Source organism: Phasianus colchicus, chromosome Z (assembly GCF_987193195.1).
Source record: "Phasianus colchicus chromosome Z, bPhaCol1.hap1.1, whole genome shotgun sequence".
Lineage (NCBI taxonomy): Eukaryota > Metazoa > Chordata > Aves > Galliformes > Phasianidae > Phasianus > Phasianus colchicus.
Genome location: NC_143476.1, coordinates 27,112,089 through 27,128,572, shown reverse-complemented (window position 1 = coordinate 27,128,572; position 16,484 = coordinate 27,112,089). Strand labels below are relative to the sequence as shown.

The following is a 16,484-nucleotide window of genomic DNA, read 5'->3' as shown; positions in this document are numbered from 1 at the left end:
GTTAAACAATCATTAAAAGCTGCTTTTTGGTCAGCAGAACCTGTTCTTGGTGAAGCCATGCTGGTTTCCCACATCATCTCCCTCTCTTCCACATGCCTTAGAATGACTTCCAGGAGGAATCTGTTCCATGATCTTTCCTGGCACAGAAGTGAGACTAACAGGTCTGCAGTTCCCTGGGTCATCCTTTCTACCCTTCTTAAAAATGGATGTGATGTTGCGTTTTTTTCCAGGAGTTCACCTGACCACCATGGCTGTTCAGATATCATTGAGAATGGTTTGGCATCTACGTCAGTCCAGTTCCCTCAGGACTCAGATGCATCTCATTGGGATCCTGTAGACTTATGAATGTTCAGGTTCTTCAAGTGATAACGAACCTGGCCTTTGTTTAGAGCAGGAGGGGCATTGCTCCCCAGTTCTCAGCTTCCAAACCATCTGCTCAATGGCTGTGTGAAGAGCAGTTGCTAATGAAAACTGAGACAAAAGTGTTGTTGAATACTTCAGCCTTCTAGCCCATTTTTTCTAGCTTGCCTGTGTTGGTCACTAGAGGAGGTACACCCTCCTGGACTTCTCTTTTCCAATTGATGTACCTATAGAATCATTTGTTATTCTTAGCACTCTTTTCCCAGTCCAGTTCCAGGTGTGCCTTTGCCTTCCTGGCCCTAGCAGCATCCTTATAATCTTTGTAGGGTACCTGTAGGGTACACTGCCTGTGTATTTTTTTTCTTAGTCTTAAGTTTGATCAGCAGGTTCTTACCTGTCTTTCTTCACTTCTGACACCTGAGGATGGAGTGCTCCTGTGCCCTAAGAAAAGTTTCCTTGAAGATCTTCCAGCTCTGCTCTGCTCCACTGTCCTTTAAGACAGACTTTCAGGGATTTTTGTTGACTCATTCCCTGAAGAGCTGGCAGCTGGCTCTCCTAAAATTAAGCTTCCTAATTATACTCTTTGCCTGTCTGATATCTCTCAAGAATTTGGCCACTACAGCCCACACAGTCTCCAATCCTTATGTCACAAATCAGTTCATTTGCACTGAAGGTCCAGCACTGCATCCCCCCAGTCTATTACCTGACTTAGGAAGTTATTCTTGGTACATTCCAAGAGCCTCCTGGATGCTCTATGGCTTGCCCTGATACTTTTCTAGCAGATGTCAGCAGGGTTGAAGTCCCCCAGCAGGAACAGAAGCCTGAGATCACAATGTTTTGTAGAGCTGGAGGAGGAAGGCTTCGTCAGCAGGCTCTACTTGATCCTGTAGGCCTGTAGTAGATCCTAACCATGAGGCTTGCTTTATTGCCTTGTTCACTAACTCTTACCTGGAGGCTATCAGCTTGCTTGTGGGTATTATTCAGTGACAGCTCTTCAAACTCTTACCTATTCCTTCCTTGTTGTAGAGGGCAGTGCCTTCTGCCCTGCTTCCTTACCTGTTGCTTCTGAACAGCTTGTGGCTGATATCCACACTGCAGTCATGGGAATCATCACACGAGATTTCGGTGACAGTATACTCATTGTCTTTACATTAAATATATTTAAAATAGTTAATGCATAAGCCCTCAAAGATTAAAATTGAGATCAGCATAGAGAGACAAGATAGCTGATATGATTCAATGATTTTTCAGCTTCTCATCATACATAATGAGACCACTTGTTTTTTTATCAATGGACAAGCGTTATGCTTTGTAGCATAATTCAGACTGGCTTTTCAGACCTCAGTAGAACTTGATGTTTATTTGTTCTTTTAACACCATATGATTCATACTAAAAGAAATAAATGGGATCACTAAATCTTAAAATGTTGTTCTATTCAAGGCCTTTTCTCTTTTGGGAAATTACTCATTTCCTGCTGTTACTACCATTAATTTATTATTACTTGACATTTTTGACTTATGAAACTGTAGAAGATACACAGTGATTATTTTTAATCACTGATCTGCTGACACAGTTGGATTAATTTAAGTAAGCATTAATAAATGACACAAGGCACACGCATAACATGTGTCCTGAGTGCATTTTGAGGCCCAACAGTGAAAAGACAAACACTATATTAGTTTCACTCTGATTGGAGCTACTGGGTGGGATGAGTGTGATCAAGTAATTAAGCTCTCATTCAGTCTAGACATAGTAAATCGCGTCCAGATTCATTAAAGTATTTCACATGGGAAAAGTTTGCTTTCTGTGCAAATTAAATTGCACCGTGCGCATTGCTTCCACAAAGATAATGCATCCAGTAAAGTCCTTAATCTATACATAATCTCTGCTGTGTTTGGACACTGTACTGTATTAAATCAGCACAGATTAAGAAACAAAATGCAAACTACCTAAAAACAGCTCCAGGAGTAACAAAAACTGTGTTATTATCTGAGTAGTACGCACTTGAGCAGGAGAGGCCCTATGGAAGCCATGTGGTTCTCTTCTCTGTGACCTGAAAATTTTGCTTTGTGGAAAATTAACAAGATCCACAAGATCCTGGCTGAATAGCACCTATTTTCTATTGACATCATTAGTTTGATTTCTGTCCAGAAGGAACTATCGCCTCTAGTTAAAGTGGGCAATGAGGTAGTCCATGTGTACAGATAGGAGTCCTTTCAAAACAGACATCTGCATTTTGTAATGACCAGTATAAGGAACAATCTTCAGTCATGGGATACCAGCTCTAACTTGTACATTATTTAAAAGCAGAATAAGTCAAGTCTATACATGGAAAGTTTTGAGTTTAATGGAATCAAAACCAACATGCATGGAATGGAGAATCATAGTGTTGTTTTCCCTTACCCTCTGGTGATGCTGATGAGAAGAAATAGACTGTGTTTTGTTCTGGTTACTATTAAAAGTAATTTCGGAGATGTCTGTCATGATGTCACTTAGAGGGTGGTGACACACTAGAACAGATTGCCCAGACAGGTTGTGGATGCCCCATCCCTGGAGGCATTCAAGGCCAGGCTGGATGTGGCTCTGGGCAGCCTGGTCTGATGGTTGGTGACCCTGTGCATAGCAGGGGGGTTGAAACTAGATGATCATTGTGGTCCTTTTCAACCCAGGCTATTCTATGATTCTGTGATGAATTATTTTAATCTTATGTCAAATATTCTTTCTTTTTTGTCTTTGTAGATGTTGATGAATGTCAGGCTATCCCTGGAGTCTGCCAAGGAGGAAACTGCATTAATACAGTAGGTTCATATGAGTGCAAGTGTCCTGCTGGTCACAGGCAGAATGAGGCAACTCAAAAATGTGATGGTAAGTGATGTGAGGCAGCAAACCTAAAAAATGGTTAAATAAAGCATTACTGCTCCTTGGTAACAGAAGAAGAGGAATTGAATATGCCTATTCAGATCAAACACTATAAAGGCGCAGTGCCTCGTGTTTTTTCTTGGGCCACAATATTGTCTGTTACTATTTTGCTGTTCATATTTTGTGTTAAATGTTTTTTTCTGTCAGACTTGTTTGGGTAACTGCAGTGTTCATGCTGTTTCAAAATTTACAAGTGTTGGTAAAGAGTGAATTTGCGAGCATTAAGTTGCAGTAGCTGAGTTATTTTGATTTTGCTTGCATTCTCAAAACTGCCCAGAATACTTTGATGCAAGTAATTATTGTCAGCTTACTTATCACGGCATGAAAACCAGATGTGGTAATGAGCATAAGAAATTTCTCCTGTATATATTTTATTTTGAGGAGCCTGAGTAAGTAAAAAAGATGTAGAAAATTATTTGCAGGAGAAAAATCAAATGGACCATATTTAATAAACATAGTTTAATAATTACAGACCATTTTTATTCAGTAAACATACTGATACAATTGAAAGCAGATATTCTGTGTAGTATGAAATAAGGTAATAGAAAACTGCTGAGTATTTTTGAGTTTGATGAAGAATTTACTGGAAGAAATTAGTAATCTTAAACTTTAGTCATTGATCTCAACTGAATAGGTAAATATATCATCGTATTTATGTTAGTGTTAAAGGACTGCTTTTTCAAGGTGTTGATTTGTGTCTCGGCATCAATTCAAGTATGCTGCTTTGTTTCATTATGCTCCTGTTCTGTTACAAACAGACAAGTGGTTTGTAGCCTATGTCTGAAGTCACATTTTTCTCTATTTTTTTTCCCTGCACTACAGAATTCAGAGACATTAAGCAATGTACTCAGTGTGAAAAGCATTTTTTTTTTTATGTGAAAAGACTGCAGCTGGTGCTATTGCAGGTAATACTGAAGAGCAGATAAAATATCCACAGATATTTTTCACTCATTCTGTCCTTGTCTCATCTTTCAGTCATTTTGTTCTTGACATTGGCCAGTTTGAATTTTTGCTCTACACACAGTGATATTCCCATCCTGTGCTTTTTTAGGGAAGCCTCTGTATGTCTTCTTAAAGTCCTATGAGAAGAAGTTGGTAATATACATTAAGCTCAACCTTAGAAATAGAGCTCTGAAGGCTTTTCTTGCCATGTTTGAGGAGAAATAAAAGCAGCTTGTGTATGCATCCGTGCATGTGTATATGTATACTTAACTGTGCACCCTATGCAAGGGTGTGCTGATAGGTATCAGGGAGTGTACAGAGACTTAGTGCTCTGCAGGAAGCAAAAAGGTTCATTTGAGCCATTTTGGAAGTATGGGAATACCAAGAGCTTTACTGAAGCACTGTAAAAAAAGCTGCTGTCAAAATTGCTTTTTTCTGTGTCACCAACTCTTAAAATGTGTAATTTGCCTTTTTTTTCTTGTATTGTGTTAGTAGTGGCAGGAAAAGGAGCTGGCATTTTTGTGGCTTTGCATCCCTCACCATTATCCCTATAACATGTCTAACTCCGAATAATTTCTGTTGAATTTTAAATGAGGAAGCAGAGCATGGTGGTTAACATTCTTATATGAATTGGAGATTGGGAAGAACCACTGTCCTTGAGGAATTCTTTCCTGTTTTTAAGCAGAAGGAGCTCTTTTTGAGGCCTCCTTTTTAGTGCCATTAGCTGCTTTGTATTGTCTTGTTTCAGCTTCTCAGATCAGAGAGTCTTTAAAAGCTCTTGCATATCAAAATGTGAGAAAAAGTCTATCAACTCAGGCACTGAAGTAGAGCAACTCAACAGATTCTCCTTTTCAGTGATGTTTTTAATTCAATGCTGACAATATTGTAAAACTATGGTAAATAAAAGAAATGTGATAGATGAATTCCAGCAAAAAGTATAATGAAGATGCATAGCAATAATCCAACATTTATTCCTTCTTGCTTTTTTTTTTTTGTACTGATAATAGTTAATCATTTGAAAAGGCAACTATCATTCAAGAATATATGCAGCTTAGTTTATGACTTTAGGAAGTTAGGCTGGATGGGCACAGGGAGGTGGATCAAAAAGTGGGTGAATTGCCAAGCCCAGAAGGTGGAGATCAGTAAAGCAAATCATAGTTGGAGGTCAGTAACTGATAGGTCCAGTCTTGTTTAATTAGCATCTTAATTAAAAATCTGGATGTAGAAAATGGTGAGATAGTTCTTAAAACACCTAGTAAGGTTAGTCTGTCTGCATTTAGAAGTCGTATCAATCAATTAGTTTTTGGCATTCTAATGCCAATTTTGCCCAAGAGTAATACTTATGAGAAAACATACATGTCTGCTTAATAAGAAAAAATGCCTAGGCATATGTGTATAGGCAGGTTGAAATATTATTGTCAATCACTGTTTTAACTCAGCAAATGGCATAAGGGCAATTAAAATGTTATACACAGGTTTTGGTTTGACTGAATATGTGTGATGAGTGTGAGAGGTGGAGTCAGCCCTGCTCTGTGCGTTATCCTCCGCAGTGTACTGCTGTTGCCTGCACAGTGCTTAAGCTACTTGCATTCAACTAATAAAAAATATTGCTAGAAATCACATAATAGTGTTAAAAGTTCATGATCTTTTAGGATACCACTGCTAGCTATTCAGGGCTGCATGCAGCCAGTCCACCCTCAGTTAAGTACAGTGAGGGAGGTGATTCTGCCCCTCTACACTGTGGTGGTATGACCTCACCTGGAGTACTGTGTCCAAATGCAGAGTACATAGCATAGTAGAGACATAATCCTGTGGGAGTACATCCAAAGGAGGGCCATGAAAATGATCCAAGGGTTGGAACGCCTATCCTATGAGTATAGGTTGAGAGAGGTGGGGCTGGTCAGGCTGGAGAAGAGAGGGCTATGGGAAAACCTGAGAGCAGCCTTTCAGTATCTAAGGGGGATGTCTGTAAGAAGGAAGGGGAGAGACTCTTTAACTGAATCTATGGTGACAGAACAAGAGGAAATAGTTTAAAAGAGAGGAGATATAGAATGGATATAAGGAAGGAGTTTTCTGCAGTTAGGGCAGTGAGACAGTAGTTCATTTTTCTTAAAGAAGTGGTGAAAGCCCTGTCCCTAGAGACTTTAACATCAGGCTGGATGAGGCTCTGAGCAACCTGATGGAGTTGTAGCCATTCTATGACTCTGTGAACTTGTATTCCCCCAGCTTGGAGCACTGGTACAACAAACTAAATGACTACCTATACTCATCTGAGATCTAACATCTATTTGATACGATTTATTTTGTTTAGTATCTTAACAATTGTATAATTAGTGAATATATAGATATTATAATTATGAAATAAACAAGAGAGTTTGGAAATAAACAAGAGAGTTTGGCTAAGCAGGTTATTATACCAAAAAGAAAATAGATAGAGTGCTTACCCTCATCTGGGGCTTGCTGTAAAACTCCAAAGGAGGGATCTCCAGAAAAAGATCCTTCCTTACTGGTAGTCAGCTTTTAAATTGGTCTAGGAGAGGTGGAGCCAGGCTCCACCCCTTCCAGCAGCACAGGTGAATTGCCTTTACCTGTGCTCCCAGGGCTGACTCATTATTCGCCTCAGATGATCAATCAGAGGTTTAGGCCATGATTCAGCAGTTCCCATACAACAATGTAATTAGCTCTAAAACAGTGTACTTTTGTGACAGTGGTTGTATAGAGTTTAGCAAGTGAATAAGTATCTGCTGCTTCCAAGTTCTTTGAATAAACAGGCAATTTTTTTTTTTTTTTAAACCATTGCTTTTGTATTCCCTGGGATATCAATAAAAATAGATATTGTGATTTTGAAAATTTCAGGCAGCGCTATTTATCTTATGGCAAAATTCAAGTTTCATTTTACTGAGCATCAGAACAAAAATTACCCCAATTCAGAAACATTTGTAATAATACCACCAAGTATAAACAACTATTTTAAAAAAAAAAAAGCAAGTGTGGAATGTTTTCTGGATTATGTGATATCTTGCTCAAAAGAGTGGAACTGAAAATGGTAGAACTATCTACTCATTGTTTCAAAGCTGAAGTAAAGACAGCTGTAACTGCTAAACAAATGTGTTCCATCTTTGACTGTGTAGGCTTGTTTTGTTGCTGATACTCATGTTATCTGCACAGTTTCAGTTGGGAAGCTTTTCACGTGAAGGCTTTCATTCATAATGGTTCTTTGAATTTCAGCTGTTTATTTTGGCGGCAGACTTTAGTTTGAAAATGTTTAGAATTTATTGTAACATTAAATATAACAATTATGGTATATTTAACATAATTTCACAATTTTTTTAAATTAAAACTTAGCCTATTTTTTATTAGAAATGTACTTTTAAAAATCCTCTCAGTCATGGTATAGTTGTTATTAGTAAATGTGATGTGTAGAGCAGGAGTAGGGCAATAGCAAATTATGACCAAACCAAATGCTATAAGTACTAAAAAAAAAAAAAAAGATACTGCTCTAATGTCATAAATACTTGACCAGAACAAAGACAGCATTTGAACATCTGAAACGATCTACTACTACCTACTACTACCTGTCTCTGCTTAATAAACTAAGTCCCTGTTCAGTTGAGGTCTGTGATCTGCCTATGATAGTGTAAAGCTCATGCTTTACTGCTATTATGTCTAAAAGATTTCCATGTGAAGGAGTTCTGTAGCCTCTCAGACAAAGATGCACTTTCACAAGATTCAGAAAAGGCAGGTAATTCATACTTGTCGCATCCAGACAATATTATAAAATGCTAACTGTAGTGTTGTGTGCCAGGTGGGTCCTAGATTTGTTGTACTAAAAATGGACAGGTGCAAAATAAATTAGCATTAAAATAAATTGTGTGTGTACGTACTGAATATTTGCTGAAGTGTGTAAATCTCTAATAAGGTCTGTTAATTTGAAAAACACAAAATCTATTCAAGGCGAGTGTCAGAGTTCAAAACTAGACAAAGAAGAAAAAACTGCCATAACGTTGAGAACAGCTAGACCAAATACCAATGTTCTTCGTCTAAACCTAAAAAACCCGGGACAGTTTTTCATCTGTCTTCTTCTTTAAGTACAGTATTATGATGAAACTGTGACATCACTGTACTAATGGAGATATATGGAGATGCCGTATTGACGAGTGTGTATGACTGGAGTTTACAGTGGGATGGTATACATTCTTTAGAGAATACATGAGAAATAGAAGGAGATTGCCTTCCATATCAAAGAGCTGATTGAATGTAGAGTTCTATGAAACAGATGTCAAACTTGCTGCGAACTGACTGATTCTTATGGGAAGATCTCTGAAATCTGCCAGAGTGGCAAAACTGTGGGATGTGGGACACAAGCTGTCCAAGGGGTTTATGGATGGTATCAGGGCCAATTTCTAAACGAAGATATCTCTTAGGTTTGTCAGGTGTTGCAGTCTCTTGGAGACTTTGTTCACATACAGAAAGAAACAAGCTGGAAACAGGAAATTCAGTGACAGCCTTGGAGGCTGTATAAGAGAATTCTGAAGGGAATAAGGAAGGAGAGCAGCAGATTATAGATCTTGGGCTTCACAAGAAGACTGCGATTTATTCGTAGCTAATGGTTGAGATCCTCTTGGAAAGAGAGCTGGTTGTTCTTTGAGAGTATCTTAGCCAAGCATAAGTGTTATCTGCCCCAACTACTTGCTCAGTAAAGCAAGTAGACTTATTGAAAGAGCAGCATGTCTAAACAAGGAATATGTGACTATTTTTTAAGATAATACATCAGTTTAGCTTTTTTGCTTATTTTTTTCCAGCTCTTGTATGAAGGTAGGCTTTTCAGCCTTCTTTGCTTTGTCACCAGATGTTGGTATGTTACCAGTATTCTGGAATGGCAGTGTATGCAAATAATTGTATGTATTTTTGTTGGCTAATTGTAGATCTGAGTTGTGTATGTTATTTTTCTCTGGCGTTTGTGCTCTGATGCCAAAAAGAGGACTTGCTCAGTGTTATGTTTCCTTCTTTCTGAAAAGGGTAATTAAAGCATTCTTTGCAGTCTACTTCTTTAACTCATCTAAAGCTTTTCTTAATTGCTAAAAATATTATTCAACAATTAATAATAATAATAATAATAATAATAATAATAATAATAATAATAATAATTAGCAGTTCTCCATATGGTATGCACAGGAAAAAGTGAATGTATGTTTAATGTATATCTGTTTAAAAGTTTGTGGTACCTAAAGACTACACCAGGTAGAAGTGAAACATTACCTGCAGTCTGGGACATTTGCTGTTTCATAGTCATATTGCAGTAATCAGTGGATTTTCATTTCCAGCCTGGTCATGAGCCTGCGGCAGGACAGGTCTAGCCTCTGGATTTGTTTCTTCTAATACCCTGCCACTTCTCTCTGTGGTAGAAGCTTGATATGAATTAGTTTATAGTCACAGCTTCCCCAGAGGGAATTATCTGTAGAACAGACCACAGGATCCAGATTGTACCATCTCTTTCTGTGATTAACAAACTAGTGAAACTGTTACTTGTTTATTTCCCCTTGTTTCATAGCCAAGATGGCACTGTCAAAGTAATACCAGGGTAATGTTATGCTTACATAATGTCAAGAATGCAGCAGAGTTTTGTTTGGCTTTTTTTATTATTTATTGTGATCATTTTATTATATTTATTTATTGTTATTATTTTTGTGAATGCTTTAAGAATTCATAATCTCTCCGTGAGAGATTTAGTCTTTCAAGTTACTACACTTGAAATTAATGGGGCTGTTGACATAAGTATAGTTGCATGGTTTATAGTTGTGAATTGGACCACTAGGAAGAGTATAATGTTTTGGTCTCCTGTGAGTTAAAACCTATGTGCAGAGAAATGATTTAGTAGAAATCGGATTGTTCAAAGGGAGAGGCTGAAATTTTACATTGAATGTTCAGGCCTTATTTTTATCTTACAGTAGGTTTTCCACTTCATAGGGAGGAGTTTGAGATTCCTTTGACCTTAAACATACGTATGTACTTTCTGGGTTAGGGTTTTGTCTCCTGTTGTTGCTCCTGGAAACAGCAACCGTTGTTAAGACTAAGTGAGAGTGATCATGTCATATTTTTTTGGGCTATAATAGACATTGTTAGAGCTGTGCCATGCAGTATTGCTTTGGTATTCGTTTGTATTATATTTGCATTATATTCCCACATTTATTTATTTTCTTAAAAGGCCATGAAGGGGGCATATATTCACTGTATAAAATTTATTGGAGCTTTAAATTATAATTTACTGACACTGACCTTTCAGAAGTTAATGGCAACTCTACATCAGTAAATAGGGTTTAAAAAATTTCCAAAGTATACTAGAACAACTCCTATGAATAACTGTGTGTGTATGCCCTCACATGTAGAAGAGAAACTAGATATCTTAGGCTATTTGATAAAGTATGATCTTTGAAGTTAATCCTCTTCAGGAGTCAGTATTACTACTTCTATTTATAAGCTCATCTGTATTAGTGATTTATAATTTTTGACAGGCAGTTGTCAGTGAGGTTTCTTGTATTATTAGACAATTCATGGAAAGGTTCAAGGTACAGAGGGGAGAAATTAAGCTTTTGGTTGTTCTTGCTTGTTTAAAAGGTGGATTTCTACTTGTTTGTACGAGAGCTGCCTCCTATTTTATTATATTGGCCCACAGTTTTAGAGGCAGATGGTGGTATGGCAGTAGTGTTTGAACCTTCCTGCATCTGACATCATGGGCCAAATTAATAGAATTGGTGGCATTACTTTCAGAGCAGCCACTGTAATATTTCCTTGAGCTTGAGGATGTGCTTCAAGTGATGGTAAAATAAGGGAGTCTTCTTGCGTGATTATTGAATGACTGCCATCAGAAATGTGTCACTTTCCAGAAGTAAACTGTTCCTGCACAGTCCTACTTTTATCCTGTTTGTTGCCTTTCTGATGTGATGTTTTAGTTTCTATGTGCATAAACAGAAGGCAGTATTATGGTTTAGAAGACTTACAAGTTGTGAAAAACGTTTTCATGAAAGATCCCAACAAGGCATCAAGCCAATTCTGGTTCTGTTTTGATTTATACATCTTGTTGCATTTCATTGGATTAAACTGTATGGTAAGCAGTTCACAACATTATATACATTGTCTTCAATATAGTAAAGTAATACAAGATTTCAGAGATTTCCTGGCAACTGACTTGCTTTTGACTTATACCGCCATTTCAAATTCTGGACTCTCTACATTGGTTAACCATGAAGTCTTGAGGGAAAATATTATTTCTTAAACGAGTTTTGTTTCAGCAGAAATTACATTTACTTTTGTACAAGCTTGAACAGTTGTCTAAAATGTGGGGAATAGCTGTTATCATTTCATAACTATTTTAAAGTAAAATTTAAGCTTTTAACATTCTTCAAAACGCTTAAATAGCCTTGTCAAAGAGACCATTTTTACTTCAGTTTCCATCATGTGAAAGATAAGGGGTCTTAGGATGCTTGTATGGGTAGAGTAAGGTAATTTCGTAGAGATGTTGTCTGTACTCTAAGTTGTCTTTTCTGCACTCACTTCCAAAAAGACATGATTGAAGAGATGAGCAGGGTGCTTCTTTCATGTTTACTCTACAAAGAACAGTTCTCACATACTTAGTGTCTTTGTGGAAAATTTAATTTTCCTTGCATTTCTTGAATGTCCTCTGTAGATTCATATCTTCAGAGAGTTCTTTATGTGTGGACCTTCCCACTCTGGGGAGTTACCTTTCTAATAATAAAGTCCCTATGTATGCTTGATCTTTTTGGCATACTTTATTTTCTTCTTTCTTTCTTCTCAGTGGGAAGCATGTAAAGGGAGGGGAAGTACAAGCACACATAAAAGCCTTCTATAAAAATAACACTAGATAAAGTTTGTTTCTCAGGTACTCATTAATCTCTAGGCAATTTCTAGAGTGACAGGGTCAAGGAAATGATGGTCTGTGTAAAAGTGCAACAGACTGTATAAAGTCCCAAGACTTTACTGCTAGGAATGTGAAGAATTAGTGTTACCACAAGATAATTTCTGCCATATGCTTTTTCTAATTCTTCTCTGACATTATTTTACATGAGACAGCTGAGTTCAACAGTCTGGTTTATTAGGTCAATTAGTTTATTTCCCAGTGTAAAAGAGACTGCATCCTTTTCTAATAAGTTAAGCCATAACCTTTTACTTAGGACTATCTTTGGTATGAAGCCATGCAAAACCTGTGCCATCTTATCATTCCAACATGAAAATGTAGTTCATCCCAAGAATATTGGTTTTGCTCTGCCATGTTTGCTTCTCATTTTTAAACATTGGCCACACTTCATCTTTGCTGACAGTCAGTTAAAGACAAGATGAATCTCACTACTTAGACCGTAGTATATGCAAATATCTTAAGATTTTGTCACAGTTTTGGAATGAAGTGGTTACTTAAAGTTGCTCATTTGTGTAAATGATTATGATAGTCTTTATTCTTATGCTGTTTTCCTTAATTGTATTTCTTCCATCCCAGCTTGGTCTGCTGTGCTTCACTTCTTCATCAGTACAGTCAGATTGCTGCCTCCCATTGCTTCTTGTTGCTTCAGTACTTCGTTTTACTTTGTGCTGGGACACTGCTCCATGCTCTCAGTCCTGGCTTTCAGTGCCATACAGTTCCTCACTACTTGCAGTAGTTAATTCGTCAGCTCGATGCCATCTCAGTTTCTGTGTGGCTGCAATTTTTTTCAGTGTTTAGGTGATACCACTGCTTTTGGTTAATAGAAATGTTTTTGTGGATTAAAAGTACTTGAAGAAAATGTGAAAATGCGACATTTGATTTACACTTCTGAAGATCATGGCCAAAATTCTTTCTTTCACCTGAAGTATTAGAAGAAAGCTGAAAAGCTATTAGGTTTGATGAACAATACTTCTGTGGTCAAAGAAGCTCAGGGCTGTCATGCTTGGCATCATCCTTTGTTCAACTCAGAAGCGGGTTGTATTCTTTGGCACTGTGTTGTAGGTGCCACATCGAAATGACACTCAGTATGTGTCATTTAGGGGAAGTCTAGTTCTGCCTCTCCTGCACTCTGAGGCTTGATGTCGTGTACGCTTTGAACATAGAAGGAAAGCCTGCGTTAGATGACAAACAAAATGACTTGCACATACTTCCTTCACAGCAGTTTGTAAGCACTATTATTAAATCTGAGCTAAATTACAATTTCAGAGAGGCTATCCTCCTTCTTTTTTAAAACAATAACTGGAAGTGTTTTGCTCATTATCCTATCTATTTTCCTTTTTGGATAGATATTAATGAATGCAGCATCATCCCAGGAGTCTGTGAAGGTGGTGAATGTTCTAACACAGTGGGAAGTTATTTCTGCCTCTGCCCCCGGGGATATGTCTCATCTACAGATGGCTCCCGCTGTATCGGTAGGTGTTCCATCCTGTAGACTTGAAGAACTCTTAAGATTATTGAGGCAATTAATAGACAGCAGCAGAAATTCTATCCCAGCCACCTAGCATTTTCTCCAGGACCTTGGTGTTCTTACTCACTAGCATCGCTCTTTTCCGACAGCTTGAAATGCATAACGTTATCCTCCTCTGATGATTGCCACAGCAGCAATCATTATCAGTATTCTTGATTACTCTATGTCACTGTAGACAGGGAACTCCTGCCAGGGATCTGGGACTTTAGAGATCAGGGTAAGGCATTAAATAGAGTGTGCTGAGTTGTCACTAATTTGACTAGCAAGCCAAATATTAACTTTCATTGGACTGCAGCCTTTACAAAGCAATTTATTTTAAAAATCTGCTTCAGTATTTATAAGAAAGATGTATGCTTATTTTCTCAGGTGGTAATACACTTTGTGGATCTTCTTACTGGGTTTCTTTTATACAGCTGCAAATGTGCCGAATATATGGTATAAACTATACTGATGAATTAATGAAAAATACATTACAATAATGGTGTATTTCCTAGGTCTCATGTGGGTATTCTTATTTTGGATATCTCAGAGCTGTTTGTTCTCACATTGGGAAAGGGATGGTAATTCCAAAGGGAATTCTGAAGTACAGATACATGGTGTAAGCCAGCAGCAACACAAGACCTGTGAGGGATTTCACATGAATAACTTTTTGTTATGTAGTCAGTTTTTATATCAAGACTCATCTGAGAAGTGCCAGGCTTTAAATATATTGTGCCTGGTCTCAGGAATACTAAGAACCTATGATTTCCAAGCTGATCAATATTTTGATGGATTTTGGCATATTTTTACAATCCAGTTTTTAAAGTAAGCTTCCAAAACCAGCTGTACACAGAATGCATGTCCTAATCTGGTAAGGCAGACTCTTGAGTCAGTCTCCTTTCTTTAAATAAGTGAACATTTGTCTGGAAGTTCCTGTACTGTCAGAGTTCACACTTCTGGATAAATGAGTGCTCAAGAGAAAAGTGAGGTATGTAATCATTAATACAAATTAATTCGTTTTCGCCAGTTTAAGATAAATACTTACTTTAAAAAAAAAGTCAGAATGTACTTAGTTATTGTAATTTATACTACATCCTTCCAACTTAATTAAGCTTTTACGCTATTCAGCATTCAGTGTATGATAGTAAATGATAGAGGATGTGTCCTTGAAAGAAGACGTAAAAGACATGTATATACAAGTATTTCTCATGTGGCAATACTGAAAATACAGTTGTGCATTTAGTCTACTTTTAACGTATACATAGTTTCAATTGAAACTAATCGTGATTGATCAAAGGGAGATAAAAGTGCTTAGAGTTATTTCTGGCTATAAATTGAAACTTTAATTCATGCAAGCAGGAGCATCTGCCATAACAAATCCTTAGCTTAGTTACCAACTATACACAGTAATTGTTTTATACTCCGATTAGTAGTAGGACACTTGAAGCAGTCATTAAATCTCATACTAACACTGAAAATGCTGTGTTAGTGTTAGATTTTTAAGAGAAGACTGGATGACATTTATTCATTCAGATGTATCTACACCAAGGAAAAAATAATTTCATTGATATTCTGATGTTACAGTTGTTATATTGTCTTGGTTTTTGTCACACTGGGCTTTCCAGATTTATATCTAGTTTCTATTTGTATTGCTTGGTATCCTTTGTTGCCTGTTAGCTTGAGCAGACTTCAGAATCTTAGATGTACTGTTTATACATGGAGGGCATGACTTGAATGAGGCCCTTGAATTGTTAGCCACTTGGATGCTTTCAGGCACCTAAGAAACTAATAGACACAAAGGTAACTATTATTGCCCCAACTGTGACCTAGGGGAAGGCAGCTGGAGTGGAGGCATCTTCACAGAATCACAGAGTCACAGAATGGCCAAGGTTGGAAGGAACCTCAGGGATCATGAATCTCCAACCCCCCTGCCACATGCAGGGCCACCAACATCCCCATTTAATGCTAGACCAAGCTGCCCAGGGCTCCATCCAATCTGGCCATGAACACCTCCAGGGATGGGGAATCCACAACCTCTCTGGGCAGCCTGTTCCAGCACCTCACCACTCTCTCTGTAAAGAACTTCCCCCTTTTAGTTACCTTTGTATCTATTAGTATCTTGCTAATAGTGCAGGGGAGCTGTGGGTCTTTTTCTGGGAGGTGGGATGGCTGCTGCTTTGAAGAAGCTAGTGCAGGCCCTCCTTAGTGCACACTCAGCTCCTGTTGTTGGGCAGCCATGTTGAGCACTGCAGCATCTTTGTCAACTTTTGAGATTAGAGCAGTATAATGCTTTATGATTAAGAATGTGTTAGTGAACAGTTCTTCAGTGTGTTGAAAGAAGAAATCTTTGATGCCCCTCCTCACCCAAGCCTTCTGCCGTAAGTATTCTGTAGCATTGGGTTCTTTGCTTTACACTCCAGAGGTTGTGACATGTTTTGGCCTTTTCTTTTTTAAAGATGAATGAAATCTCCTGATGTTCAACTAAATGTTCAGAATGATTCTTAAACAAAGCTTTAGGAGTGAGGGCCTGTGATTTCAAAAATGCTTGTAATTAAGATTTATGTTTTTGACCTTAGTAACCGTTTGTCTTTATTTTATGTAGATACAGATTATATCTTAGGGTTACCTTAGAATCGGAGAATGGCTTGAACTGGAAGGGACTTTAAAGCCTACCCCATCAGGCCTTTGCCTGCCCAGGGCCTCATCCAGCCTGGCCTTGAGCTTCTCCAGGGATGGGGCACCAAAGCTTCCCTGGGCAGCAATGGCAGGGCCTCACTGCCCTCTGGGTAAAGAATTTCCTTCTAAAATCTAGCTTACATCTC

The 16,484-nt window shown here is 37.9% G+C and overlaps 1 protein-coding gene across 6 annotated transcripts in view; it reads left to right on the top strand.

The window, feature by feature from the left end:
* Window positions 1–16,484, top strand: part of FBN2 (fibrillin 2) — a 169,152-nt gene that overhangs the window by 46,167 nt on the left and 106,501 nt on the right. For 3 of the 6 annotated variants that reach the window (XM_090130814.1, XM_031605304.2, XM_090130817.1), the window contains exons 7-8: window positions 3,101–3,226; window positions 13,502–13,627. In XM_090130814.1, the coding sequence (XP_089986940.1) occupies window positions 3,101–3,226; window positions 13,502–13,627 (252 nt within the window). Of the gene's footprint in view, window positions 1–3,100; window positions 3,227–7,725; window positions 8,410–13,501; window positions 13,628–16,372; window positions 16,449–16,484 lie in introns of those variants that run through there. The other 3 variants (XM_090130818.1, XM_090130816.1, XM_090130819.1) reach the window with 3 other exon arrangements.